Below are 14,568 nucleotides of genomic sequence, written 5' to 3'. Positions count from 1 at the left end.
AAATTCCCACACCACCTGACAGGAGCTGTAATACCCCTGCCATAACTCCTGTGAGCAGCAGTCCTTGTGCCTCGGCCAGCAGCATCGCTCCTCTGTGGCTCCCCGGGTGCTGGGCACATGCTGCACCTGCACAGGGAGGTCCCCAGGTTCGTTACCTGATGGGCAGCAATGAATTCCCTCACAGTTCATCATTTCATTGCTTTGCCCCTGCTTCTTTTTGCTGTGAGTCAGCCCTGCAGCCAATGTCAGTTTTAAATACTCTGCACTGGCAAAACTGAAATCATCCACCAATCCCCTGCACCACAACATCCATGTGCCTTGCCAGGGCACCCAGCTCTGCAGCATCTCCAGAGCAGAGCACGCTCCCCGCTGAGGAGCGCAGTCAGTATTGACCAGCTGCCGCTCTGCCTGCCTGCTCATCTATCATCTATAAATAAATGTGTACCTGCTCACATTTACAGAAACACAGATGCTGCGAGAAACGCAAGTGAATCACTATGGGGAGGGCCTCATTACAGATGGGTACCTCCACCCTGCTCAGAACAGACTACCAGTTTTATGGCTCCTCCAAACCAACCTGTACGTTAAATCACATCCTCCTTGTTTGATCCCATTCGTTCCAACATCTCTGCATACAAGAGAGCATCTCCAGCCCCCCACTAATTCGCAGCATTTGTCTCTGCCTTCGCCCCGCACAGCTCTGTTCAACACAGGTTCCCCAATAATTCTCACAAAATTCAAACTAGACTGTGCCACTGATGGATACAAAGGCACCAGGATATCTTCGCTGCTACTCGCTGTGCTGTCTCTTACATTGCCAAACTGCCTGTTTAATTCCTGGCAGTACCTGCACAGCAGGCAAAGCCTCCCGCGAGGTGGCTGCAATGACATCTTGGCTCCTGCCCAGCACTCTCATAGGCACGTCGGGCAATGATTGCAGGTGGAGCACAGAGAAACAGTGCTGAAATGGCACAGAGATCGTGCGAATGGTGGTGGGCAACACAGCAGGTAAGCACACAGAGACAGACGGCAGGAGGCTGAAGATGAAGGAGAGGAGTTACCGCAGCAGGGCCGAGGGACATCACCTACAGCTCCTCAGGGACAGGAGCAAAGCACAGCAATTCTGCTGTCTCCTATAACTCAAGGACTGAAGACGAGCATTAACTCACTCCCCAACGTGAAGCACTCAGAGATTACAGCTGGACAATGCTGGAGAGGAGGAAAAAATTGTTTTACTAACATATTTGGGAAAAGCAGCTGGATACACAGAGAAGATGTAGACAGCCACAAGTTGAGAGTCGTGACACTATCCAGAAAATATATCACTGGAACCAGCCCAGCACACACCAGGCACCACATCAGAGAAGACAACCATGCTATCTGGACCATCTACTGCAATGCAGTTTCCTTCCTGGCAAACCTTCACTTGGGACAGCATTGCCTATCTGCTCGATCCGCTTTGCGTTGCTGTCTGCTCTCTGGGTCCCCAGCGAGGAGGTGCAGGCTGCTCATACCTGCAGAGCCTCGCAACACTCACCCGCATGCCAGGCACTACCTTCGCTCCTGGCCTGCTGCTCTGAGCCATGCGGCCGCACAGCCGCTTGCATCCTTCCAGAAATGCACATCAATGCCAAAATTTGCCCCGGGTCTTTCGAGGACATCCCCTCCCCGAAGCTGCACGGGGACAGAGGAATGCCCAAGTGCACCCCAGGGGCACGGGGAGAGGAGCAGGGGGCTCTTCTGTTAACAGGACATGCAAATGGCAAGCGAGGGATGAAAAACTCATACTGAGATTCTGCAGCTGCCTGCAGATCCCCCTTAAAAAAAAAAAGGTTTAAAAAACAAACAAACAAACAAAAAAAACAAAACAAAAGAGGAAAGAAAGAGCCCCAAGCAGAAATATTCTGTGGATTGAAAAGCTTGTCTGGGAGAGCAACATCACAGCGATCGACTGGGCGCAGTGCACTGGGAAGGATGCCGGCAGTCCTCTGGCACAGCCTGGACATCCGTGGGATTCACCTACCTGTAGGCTGGCACAGGTGACATGCGGCAGCCTCTGCTCAGACCCTACTGGGTACCCCCTGCCAAGGTGGGGCTGGACACCCCGGAGAGGCCCACGGGGGCACGCTGGTCCTGAGCAAACATCCTCCTCACCAGCAAGCTGACAGCCAACTGACAAGTGTAAATCACAGGCAGTAAATCGCAACAAGCATAGATCGCAATGAAGCACCAATTATGAGAAAAGAAGCCACAGGAGTTGCATAGCGCAGATAGATGCAAAGGAAATCACATTTCCTTCTGGTAGCTTTAAATGTCACCTCCCAATTTCACTGACGCTTCCCCTGCTCCGGACAAACCTGGCCACCCCCCAGCCCCCCCGGCCCATTGCTGCTCCGCTGGCAGACCCCTCCTCAGCAGCGCCCCTGCCCTCTGCTCAGCTGGGGCGAGCAGGGCTGCCCTCCAGCCAGGTAACAGCGTCCCACCGAGTGACAGAACAGCATTGTCATGTTATTGACATTATTTTCCATCTCATTTTATACATTCTGATGTTTTGTTCTGTATTTTAATGAGTGAGTCCTCATAAAAAAGCAGAGATTTTTCATGGCAGCGCTGACAAGGAAGCCTGTGGGACTGCAGTTAATTTAAAATCCAGCAAAATGTAGAAGCTGTCTGAATTTCCTCCTTGCAGTACGCATTGCCTGTATTTATCAACAAACTCTATCGGCCTTTGAAGTCTCACAGTTTCCTCTAGTACAAAATAACTAAGCCAGAGACCAGCAATGCGGAGATGTGGAGCAAGGGAGGCACAAAGACCAGCTCTGGAGGGTTTGCAGGCGCCCCAGAGCCCCAGGCTGTCCTGAATTAGGATTCTGGAAGACACGGAGAGCTGCTGCCTGGTCACAGGCTGCCTGCTGCCTGCCACCCCCGGGCCAGCAGCTCTGCCTCCCACCGAGCCCATTGCGGGGCAGGAGTCAGGGGTCAGGAGCCGATGCCGAGAGCAGCCCCCAGCTTGGGTAAAAGTAGGGCCTGGCACACCAGCCTGAAAGGCTGTCAGCCCAACTTAAACAACAGCATGAGCTTTTGCTATATTGCTGTCTTTGCAGTAGTCATTTTTAACGTGGATAATTTCTTTTCTCTTAGATAAAGTTCATGGCATTGCTCTGCATCATACCCGTAAGTGCCTAGTTTCCATATTAACTTCACATGAAGGGAAACCTGATGAAAGCTCTCAAAACCCTTGAGCATTAGTTCCGGTCAGTGGTCCGCTCTGCTTTACTCTCTCTGTTTCCCCACTCCCGTCTCCCATTTGGCCTTTGCTCCTCATCTCCATCGTTCATCCGGCTGTTCCCAGCCCTGTACTATCAAAAAGATCAAAACGCTATATGGGGGGGGAAAAACACTCTAATGTGCTATTTGTACATCATTGTAACATTTATAATGTACAGTTTTAATGTTTTAGACTGGTGAAACTGAAATCGCCTGCTAAAAAAATCCCATTACAGTTTAAGCCCTTCTCCCCTCAGGTAGCCACCACCTGCTAAACAGAAATACGTCGTGTAATCCCATTGGCACTTGCCATCACAGCACTCTGCTCAGGGTGACACGCGTTCTCTTCCCAAACCCCGATTTGCCCTGCCAGCTCAGGGGGAGAGGGCAGCAAAGGAATTCTCCTTCAGGACACTCTCTGTCCTGCCTGTTGCACTGGGACCTCACCTTGGCTCAAGATGCCAGATCTCACCAGAGTCCATGCAAATTCCTCCTTTGGAGCACAGCTTCACTGTGCTCTTGGCAGCTCACGCTGTCTTCCCCAAACCCAGATTCCCGCTCCCAGTGGTCCCTTTACTCTCGGATAGTCTCCTAGACCAGCTATGCTGCCTTACTGATGATCTCTTCCAAAGGTCCTGCCTCCTGCAGCTCTGCCTGGATCATGCCAGTGCTTCCCGTGTCACGCTTACGGATGTTGTTACGGCTTTTGATTTTTCAGGCCTTTCTGATGAATTTCTGTTATCTTTCCGAAACTGCTCCTGAAGTTGGCATGGCAAGTGTCTTCAGTGTCTCTCCTTCCTCAAGATGCTGAGCCCAGTAAAACTGTTGTCATTCACTACTCCACGTTTTCTGAAAGGTGACTATTCCTGTAACTCCATGCACAGGCAGGGTCAGCGCAACACACAGGTAAATGCAGCACAGCCACTCCTCCCACGCACTCCGTCCCCAGAGGGATCGCCGACAGAGCGCGAGCCACCCCCCAGAGCTCCTCGCCTGGGGTATGCGACCACAGGGCTCTCACCATTAAGCCCTTCCCCACCAACAAGCCACCCCACCGCCGGGCTCTGGCAGCCCTCCCATTCCCGCACCCCCAGGCTTTGGTGTTTGTCTCCACGGCAGCTCTGGATTGCATCAGACACTCGAACTGCAATTCCTCAGACCCCGCCAAACCTTCCCAAATACTGCTCCAACCATCCTGGACCTAATCTCTTCTTCCATACATCAGATCAGATTTAATGGTAGCCCATCATGTCTCCCCACTCTACCATCACGCCAAGACCTTCCTCCACTGCCAGGCGCTCCAGTTCACCTGGAACAAAACAGCTCTCCAGGAGGGTCCTGCAAACTCTGCCGCACTTCAGAAATCCTGCACTATAGTTTTCAGACACAAAATTCAATGTTTTAACCAACAGAATACATGAAAGCCTGTCCAAATGCTCTGCTATTTACTTGGGTGTTGAGTTATATTTATTGTAAGAGCTGCATGCATCGTTTGCTCTCGATGCAGCTTGAACTGCTGCAGATTTTTGTATGTATTTGATAATAACGCCCCGGCCGAAAGTTGGGTCTATCATCACGCAGGGCCCACCCTCAGTCCTGGAGGCAGGGCGGGTATCTGCACCCCAGCACAGGAGAGCACTCTGATGGGCATCTCCATTCGTCTGATCTAGTCCCATCTTAATTTTTCCCAACTGAAATAAATATTCCTGAAGCTTCGCTGGTATCCCAAACTGACAGCATATATTCTTATGGGAACTTTGAGGCAAACAGAAAAAGCTATTACAGAGACAAACACGCCTGGCATGGAGGTAATCTCACTTGAATATTGCTCAGATTCCCTTTTGGTTTACCAAGACTTAAAAGGCATTTGTCCTAGTTACTTCAGGCGCATTTTGGCATGCATTGAGGGGAGCAGCACGTCTTAGAGACATTTTGTGGTGCAGGTAGCTACTCGCATATCGAGGTGAGACTCAGCCCGGAGAAGACATTCTGCCAGCAAAGGTTTCTCTCCTGCAGAGGATGGACAGTGGAGGGGAGCTGGCTCCAGGGTGCATGCAGGGTCTACAGCAAGGCCCTGCCAGGAGCAGCTGAAGTGGCCACCCTGCAAGGGCCAGTGAGCTGGGAGCCTGGGGCGAGGCCAGGGCACTGGTGCACGTACAGGGATGCAGTCCTGGAGGCCAAAGACGACGGGCTGGCAGGATGGTGGTCCTGGGAATGCCAGGCAAGCCCTGGGTGTGAGGTGGGTCCCAGAGCCCACCAGGCACAGGCACCCCACAGCGTAGCTCAGGACCAGCGATGAGGTCCTGAGCTCAGAGGCAGCTCCCCAGCCAAGGGGCTGCCCCTGACGAGGCCTTCCACACCCTCTTGACTCAGCCCCATCCCAGAGCCCGACCCTGGCTGCAGCTGGGGCAGCCGGAGCCCTGAGCAAGGGGCAGGAGCACACCCTGGGGGAGAGACAAGGCCCTTCCAGCTGCTCTACCGACAAGTTTTTGGAGCCTACTTTTCTCTTTTAGTTAGGAGAGCTGGACCAGATGACCTCCAGATGTCCCTTCCAATGTAAGTTACTCCGCAAGTCTGTATCTCCTCTGCGAACATCCCGTATTTCCTGCACCAGGTCTCCAGTCTGACAACCGGGCACTCGGTCTCCTCACTGCACATTTCTCCACAAAGCACTGTCCATCTAATTGCTTAATGGTGGAATTGTCCTGGACTATGGTGTCACACTAGGAGCAAGAGATCCCCTACCTACAGTCTTCACTATCCCACCCTAAAACGATCCCCCCCAAAAGTGCTGGGCATGGTGCTGGCATTGCTGTGCTGCTCAGCGCTATCAGCTGAGCTATCAGCACAGAAGGACTGTAAGCAGCCTGGTGACCCCAGGAGCATCTGGAGAAGTGGGTGGCCTGTGCATCACCCACCTTCAGGTTCCACCCCAGGGATTTGTTTTTGAGAAGCTGCTGTAGGGGCACTTAGGCTACAGCTGAGATGCAGAGGGGACTCAAATCAACAGCTGGTGCCAAGCGGAAAACCGAGGCACAGAGGAGAGAATGAAACAAATTGTGGTAATTTCTTCTCAAATCCCTGATGCAGGTAGAACAAATCAAATGGATCTAACCCTTTCAAAAGCCAGAAAGGGAAAACAAATCTTCTAAGGCTTTTAATAAATAAATAAATAAATAAACCAGTGACTTAGTACTTAGGGCAAAGATCTCATTCACACTGCTGAGGAAAAAAAGGGCTTGGGAATAGCGAATCAGTTCATATTGTTAAAAGTAATAATACAAAAAAAGATATTAGGACAAGGCATTTGTTTTATTAAACCCCCCAAGGAGAGGTCAAGAATATTAGAAATTAAGTCCCCAGGTTCCAGTTGATGCAATAACTGCAGTTTTAGCAATTTCAGAAGAAGGATGTTTGTTCAAGGTGGCAAAGTGCCAAGAATCTTCAGGGGAGGTGCTAGAAAAGGATGCTCTGTATTTACTTGCCGCTGAAGAGCGCTGAGCTCGGTGCAGTTTTTATGGAGAGTTATCTGTCTGAACAGGACTCTACCAGCCAGCCAAGCATTAGCAATTCACATTCCCTTTTGCAGAGATGCTCATGGATAGGACCATAGGAGGAGGTATTTCAGAGAGTGGGGAGGATAATCTCTGGTTTCCCTAGCACGTGTCCTGCTCTTTAGGCATGGGGCAGGCACCAGACAAGATACCAGGGTTGCCAGATATCCATTCTGATCCAGTGCAGTGTCTTATGCTATGCCCCTCTGATACCAGCTTATGGGACTTAGGGATAATAAGAGACTGCATTTATCCAGACATCTACTGGGGAAGGATCAGGACACTGACTGTCCAGCAAGCTCTTGGACTATATTCATGACAATTTATTTTTATAGAGGAGGTGCAGAAAATGGCCACAGAAGCTCTTTTAGTATTTTGATTCCAAGTGGCTGAAAATGGGAAGGCAGAGGTAATGCTGGCAGGAACGATCATAAAATGATAAGTGTTCTGCACTTCTCAGGAAGAAAGCAAGAAAGACCAGAAAAACATGAGCAATGCATTTTGAGGCCAACCTCTATACGTTCCTGAATACTGGAGGCAATGTTTCATGAAAGGTCAGGCCAGGGTGGGACAGATGGCCTCCAGAGGTCCCTTTTAACCCAAACTATTACATGATCCCATGATGGTGAAGGTGAAGGAAAACAGACTTCCAACATGAATGATGAATAAGCAGTGAAGTAAGAAACTGGCTAAATCATAAGACAACCATTGACTTCAAACACACTACATAAACTGGAAAACAGGAGTGATTGCTATGGACAGATGTAAAGGAAAAGCACAAGCCAACAGAAGCAAGTATCTGGACAGCACAAGCCTGAGAGGAAATGCCACCACGGTGAGAAGCAGGTGTTCATTCTGTAAATACACTGACAGCAAGATCCCAGGAATTGCTGGGAATTGTTGGTGCTCCTTTGGCTAACTGCAGAGAGGGAAAGCTTTCAATGGATGAAACTAAGACGACCAATGTGCTTAATACTTGTTTGTCTTTAAATCAGAGATCAACCATGAGATTTCAGAGGCAGAGAGTTAAGATCCTACCTGGAAACCAGAAGCAGGAATTAATTAAGAATATTTGGATGTGCCTGACTACACATGTGGCAGGAAATCTAAGAACAGATTGAAGCAATCTAAGAACACCTAAGGTCATCCTTGAAGGCTCATGTTATATAGAGTGTGTCCAAAAGAGTGGAAAATAGCAAATGGCCAAAAAGGGGGAAAAAGAAAAGCTAAATAAATACCGTCACTTCACTTTGTGGAAAAAAACATTGGAACAAATAATAAGCCAAAGTGTGTGTGCTTGCCTAGAAGGAAGCAATATGGTAACAGTCAGAAGGGATTTGTCAACGACAGACCACGAGAGGACCTGGCTGCCAAGTAGCAGCCGCACACCTCAGCCTTCGCTGGGCTCCTCACAGCCCCACAGCCGCCCTGAGACCACCCGACAGCAGGGCAGGGGAACGACCCACCGATGCCTCCCCCATCAAAGGGCTGACCTGGGTCAGTGTTTCCTTTAGCAAAATGAACGATGGATTGGAGAAGATTCTTGCAAAATCTACAGGCAGTACAAAAGGGCTGCAAAATACTCCAAAGAACAGGATTAGGGTTTAAAGGGATCCTGATAAACTGAAGGTACTAAATCTATGCAGGAATCATCAACCACACAAGGATTCAGATAGGGAAACACTGGTTATGTAGTGGGTTTTGAGGGCGAAAAAACGTGGAGGCTATCACACGCTGAATGTGAGTCACATATCACACCATTTCATAAAACGCAATATGATGAGCTATCAAAACTACAGCCTGAAAAACATGCAACGCAATTCTGCTGCCGCACTCCTCTGCTGCTGTGTGCCTGCTCCGGGCACCGCACTGCTGGGAAGGAGTGGGACAGCAGGAGCCTGGAGAGGAGCCACGGCAGCAGCTCGGAGAAAATGGACCTCCGGGAAGGGCAAGGCAATGGGGGCTAACAGCCAACAGAAGAGACGACACCGAGGGAAGCATGGCAAGCAGTCTTCAGCATGCGTAAGACTACTGTGGGGGGGAAGTGAGCGAGCTCTTCGCCATACTTACGCAGAGTAAACATGGCATAACAAACCAGTGGAAGAAATATTCAGATCAGACATTAGAAAACTTCCTAGTGGTGAGGACAGAGGGAGGCAGGAGTGAGGAAAACGCCAGGGCACATCCATCACAGGGGTTTTGCAAGAACAGGCAGGATGAGCACAGTCGGCATTCTGTGGGTTAGACCCTTCCCACTGGTCATCCCTGAACCCTCGATGATCCACAACACAACTGGGGTTTCAGAGCCAACTGCATCGGTAACAGCCTCACCCGGGGCTCGCTCCCAGGAGCGGGTCACTAGCACAAATGCAGCCGACCACCAAAAGGCATTTGGGGACATGCCATGCGAGGCTCACCCAAGCCACGCTGGGGTGGATTAACCTCGGGCATCACCCAGGTCCTTTGCTCCAGGCTCCTTGCAGCCCTGCCCATCCCACTCAGGAGAGGCTCCTGGCCACGGTCCATCCCTCGCCACAGGGATGGTCGACCCCAGGCTCGCACCCACCGCCCCGCTCCAGGGTCAGACCTGTGCTCCCACGCGTGGCTACCCCAGCCAGCCAGAATCGCCGCTCAGCCTCCATGGAGGTTGGAGAGCCGCAGACCACGGGAGGACTCAGCCGCCAGAACCCCTGGCGTGGCTGAAATCATCAAAGCAACATGGACAAATAAGCGCTCCTGCTGTTAGTACAGCTGAATGCCAGCACTGAGGCTACCGCCGGCCAGCCCACGGGCGCACAAGGCACTTCTGTGCATCGTTTCTGGAAAAAGTGAAATGCTAATGCTAAACAAGTTTTCATTTAAATCCTCTTTGCCATTCTGAATATATTTGCAAAACAATCAGAATTTTGCTGGGAGTTTTCGCCTTCAGAATAAAGAATTTTGGGACAACATTGCAGACACTAAATTTTCTTGATATTTACTCTAATAAAAATCTGACCCAGAATCAATTTTTCTGCAAGACTTTTGAAGGAACATGTGAGAGGACTCCGCATATTTATGGATGCCTTGTCACTTACCACAAAGCGAAGGCTTTCTTGTTTGAAAATAAAACATCCCTGGGAACTGAGTATTCAGATGAGATAGGGATCACTGCACCACTCTTCCCCAGCCCCGGAGTAAATAAAAGCTCTGTCAAACCAACAGAAACACACTGGGTACCGACCGGGAGAGCGATAAGGCCAAACAACAAGTGAGAGAAATACTGGGTCAAACAAAATACCACTATTAATTAGCTGCTGTAAGCACTTGTTCGCACACAGCTTCATGCTGAGCAGCAACGGTGCCTGCATATATCTGTGTAATTTAAAAGAATATCAGCCCGTGCGACTTGGAGAGCAGCACCCACCCAGCACCCCCGGCGATTGCAGGGTGGTGGCAACACAGGGGCAGCCGCAGGAAGGGCGCAAGTGGCAGAGCCGTGGCGGTGACAGGGGGGCAGCCGTGGGAAGAGCTGACAGAGCCGAGACCCTCCCCAGGCATCACTGGGAGCCCCCCCAGCTGGGGCAGGGAGGAGGGGCAGGCAGGAGGCCTTCTGGCGCCTCGCTGCTCCTCCAGGAGTTTCCAGCCACTCATGCCCACGCAGCACTGCTCTCCAACGGGCACCGCGTGGTGACAGCCAGCCCTACACCCCAATGTCCTTTTTTTGCTGCTCTGCTCACAACCCCAGCAGCCAACCCCTGCCCAAATCGCAGGTGATGGGAGGGGACATGGGACAGCGGCTATTGGGCTCAAACCCTATTGCCTGATCAACAGCCTTTGCTTTTCCTCCCCTCTGACTTATCGCCTCTGTTTCTCTCACATCGCTAAGACCACCTCTATACGATTCTGACAGCTCTGAACTTGCCAGTGCGTACCAGCCATTGAACACACAGGTTGCACGCATGTGACTTTCACGTGCCCCAAGCTCGGTGTAATGAATTTCATAATCCTCCTATCCCTGCAAAAATATACAAGTATATGAAAATAATGGAGTAAAATACACTTTTATATGCATTTTATAAAATGCATGTGGCTAGGAATAATTAAGTCATCTCCAGCAACCCTTTAAAAGTTTGCATAAGCAGGAGACAGAAGAAAATGGGGCAGACACTCACTCCAGCAGTGCTTGGCAGCAGGATGAAGAAGCAGCTGCTTTCCTCTGCCCTTTCCAGGCACTGCTGAGCTGCGATGGACAGCATGGCGAGCAGCCTTCCCACTGGCTTCAGTCCCAAGCCAGTCAATCCAGGTGCAAACACTCAGCAGGTATTGCTGAGGTCTGTGCACCAAGTTGAAGAGGAGCCCCAAGCCTGCAGCAGCATCCCACCCCTCCCGCACTCAGCAGGGAGCAAACGGGCCAACGTGGGGCCGGCAGACGGGGCAGCAGCTCCCCAGGTCGGAGCCAGAGGCGCAGCACACCAGCTGCTGGCCGCCTGCTCTTCCAGCAGCACTGGAGACCCACTTTTGCAAGCCTCCCCCACACTGCTGCCCACGGCAGACCCCCAAATCCCCCGGCACCTCCATGCCCAGCCGTACTCCTGCTCTCCCCCAGCCGGGAACTGCCTGGCTGGGTAAGGCTCGACTCTTCCCCAGCTGCTCTCCTCCTGCCTTGCATCAGGTGCTCCAGGTAATTTTGAGACTATTTCCAAGAGCTTATTGATTATAAAAGCCCACAGTATTTTTTTTTTACCCGCACCAACCTCCTAATGCTTTTATAATCATACTGTGCTTCTGGCTTCAGCAAGTCCCAAGGCAGTGAATTCCTGAGCTAACTGCAGGGTTGAGAAAAACCACTGTTTCGTACTGCTTTTGAGTCTGCTTGCCATTAATTTCATTGCATGCTCCTTTCTCCTGGTGCCATGAAACAGGCAGAGGCTCCCTATTTCCCTCTGATAAGCCATTCACTATTTTCAATATTTTTAACATATTTCCTCCTATTCATCTCGTTTCTAAGGTAACAATCCCGCTCTTCTAAACCTTTCTTCAAAGCAGAGGGTTTTTTTTCTCATTCCTGATCATTTTCACTGCATCTCCCAAACCCTTAAACTCACACTGTTCTTGCTGGTACCCAGCCTGGTATGCAGCACTCTGAGGTGCCATCATTGACTTTGACCAAGGCATTGGACTGTTTTCTATATTATCATCCATCACACTTAGGTCATCTAATATCGCTGCATTTTGTACTGAAGTTGCACATTGAGCAGAGGCCTCCATTGAGCAGTTTAGAAAACATCCTGCAACTTTTCCCCAGTTAAACTATTAATTAAGAATCCTAGCAGGTACACAAGTGGTTCAATTTTTTCCCCTCTAGTAGCTATTTTACATTTATTTTCATTATTTTTTATTCGCTGATGTGTTTCTTTTTCCCCATATTCTTTAGATTGCCTCAAAGGGCCTCAGAGTTCTTTCTGCTATAGAGTTAACGTAAACAGCTGCCACCTGCGGATTGGTTCTTCAACACTCAAATCCATTTCTTGGTCATTAGTGAACACGCAGCTATAACCCAGACCTGGTACCCACTCTTCTAACTCCTGCTCTGGCCTCATGGTATCAGTTTCTCGTTAGCCCTTTGTGAGCAGATGCTGCTTAACAGCAGCCATGGCTGCAGTCGCTCTTGCCTCTCCACTAACAGAGGGCTTCTGAAAGCAAAGCCTGACCCCAGTGCTCACCAAAGGGACCCTCGGCCACAAAGGCTCTGCAGCAGCACTTCTGCCATCTGAGGGGAGCAGCAGCCATCCCTGGACCGGCAGAGGAGCCCATTGCCAAAGGCAAACACCAGCTGTGGTGAGCAGCATCAGAGCTGACATTTGCATTGCACATGGCCAGCGAGTGACGGGGAGCAGTGGGAGAACGCAAGGCCCACGTTGCTCCCACGCCTACAGGCCATGGAAACCACCCAAAGCACAAGGCAGGCCTCCCCACGCTGCTCAGCTGGTCGGGCAAAGGTGTCCATCAGCTGCTGCAGAGCCCGGTGCATTCAGCAGAGCAACGCCACCACCCGGGCCCGTAGGCAGAATACCGGCAACCGCAATAAGCACAGGTCGGTCGGGACGCATTAGGTGTTGGCTTATCTGCAATGTGCCACCTCGAAGTATTAGCTTTCAAGATGCATTCATTGTCATAGCAACAACAAGCGCAACGCAGCATTGATGTACTTACCATTTTTCTGAGACGCAAGATTAGACCGAGGGCTGGGACGAAGATCGAGGGAAAAAACCCTCGGCGCTTGCTCTGGGCCCCGGGCAGCCCTGCTCCCTGCAGCACGCGGATAGGGAGACACAGGGCCATGCCGGGCTCCGCTGGCCTTCCCGCTCCCCACCTGCCGCCCAGGGTGCCGTGGGTGCCCAGCGCCATGCAGGCACAGGGCTCTGGTGGGTGCCGAGGCATGTGCCGGCCACGGTACAGGGCAGCCTCGCCCTGCCTCCCCCCGGCCCCTTACCTGGCCTTGCCGCGGCTGCTCCTCCGGAGCGTGGGCAGGTCAGCCTCCTTCTCCTCCTGCACCCGCTGCAGGGATGGGGAGCGGCTGTGGGCACTGCGGGCACTGCCAGAGCTTGCCAGGCTGCCGTCCCCGGCCCCGGCCGCCACCTCCTGCATCTGCGCCAGCAGCTGCGGGGGCAAGCTGCGGAGCGAGGGCACTGGCGAGTAGGACGCCCGGCTCTCCGCCTTCAGGTTGTTGTCGCTGGCCGAGCGCTGCAGGATGCGCGGAGAGGAGAGGCCGCCGGCACCGAGGATCCGTCTCCGCTTCGTGTAGCTGGGAGTTTCTCTGAAAGGCACTACAAAAGAGCCGGGGAAAGCAGCGTTAGCTACTGGGCCAGCCATGCTTGGGCTGGAAGATGGCAGGGAAGCAGGAGGGCTGGGAAAGCACATGGAGCTCAGCCGGGAGGGCAGGAATGGCCAGGGCAGAGGAGGACACAGCTCCACCTGCTTCCAGCTCCTCTCCCTGCACCACCCCAGGGAAACCGCCCTGGGAGCACGCAGGGCAGGCAAGCCCGACCACAGCACACCAGCGTGGGGAGGATTTGAAGTTGGCACCTCAGGAAGCATCGAGGAGCGCTGCCACATGGGGAGGCAGTGCTGGCAAGGGCACCTGGGGAGGGTGCGCACGGCCACCAGCAGGACCCCTGCCAGCCCCTCTCCAACCACCCTGGTTCGGAGGTGGTGACACATGCGTGGGACATCGAGGCTGGCGGTAATTCCGGCCACTGCTTACTCTTCTGTTTCAGAGGCAGGGAAGGCCTAAATCTATAGCTTCAGGCCAAGTCCAAGCCTAGAAAATACAACGCACAAAATAAAATACCAGCTATTTCCTGCCCTACCTGATGCTCTACTTAACCTGCGGGAGCGTGCGGAAGGAATGGACCTCACAAAGCCACCTGAAGATGCAAACCCCTGCCTCTGGCTTGCAGCTCTGCAGAGGGAGAAAGAGTGGAAACGGGGAACCCGACATGGTCACAGGGGAAGAGGGCTCTGCTGCGGAGCCACAGCACTGCAGACCTCAGGTCAGGAAAGACTTATTTTCCTAAATTTTGTTTAATGAATCCATTTCCATCCTGAAGCTTAACATGCTTAAAGTTTGCCTGACGTGTGGCAATGTCCAGCGGGGAACCCAGAGTTGACAATATCCAGCCCATTTCTGGTGCAGACACAGCGGTAAAAGCAAGGAGACAGGTAAAGCATGCAGAGGTCTCCTGTGCTCCTGCTCAAAGGCACG

General features: G+C 51.9%; 1 protein-coding gene across 1 annotated transcript in view; it reads right to left on the bottom strand.

The window, feature by feature from the left end:
- Positions 1-14,568, bottom strand: part of SHANK3 (SH3 and multiple ankyrin repeat domains 3) — a 356,977-nt gene that overhangs the window by 227,283 nt on the left and 115,126 nt on the right. Inside the window, 1 exon segment of the mRNA XM_075708911.1 lies at positions 13,297-13,630. Coding sequence (XP_075565026.1) covers positions 13,297-13,630 — 334 coding nt within the window.

Source organism: Pelecanus crispus, chromosome 1 (genome assembly GCF_030463565.1).
Source record: "Pelecanus crispus isolate bPelCri1 chromosome 1, bPelCri1.pri, whole genome shotgun sequence".
Lineage (NCBI taxonomy): Eukaryota > Metazoa > Chordata > Aves > Pelecaniformes > Pelecanidae > Pelecanus > Pelecanus crispus.
This window is presented reverse-complemented; position numbering and strand designations above follow the sequence as displayed.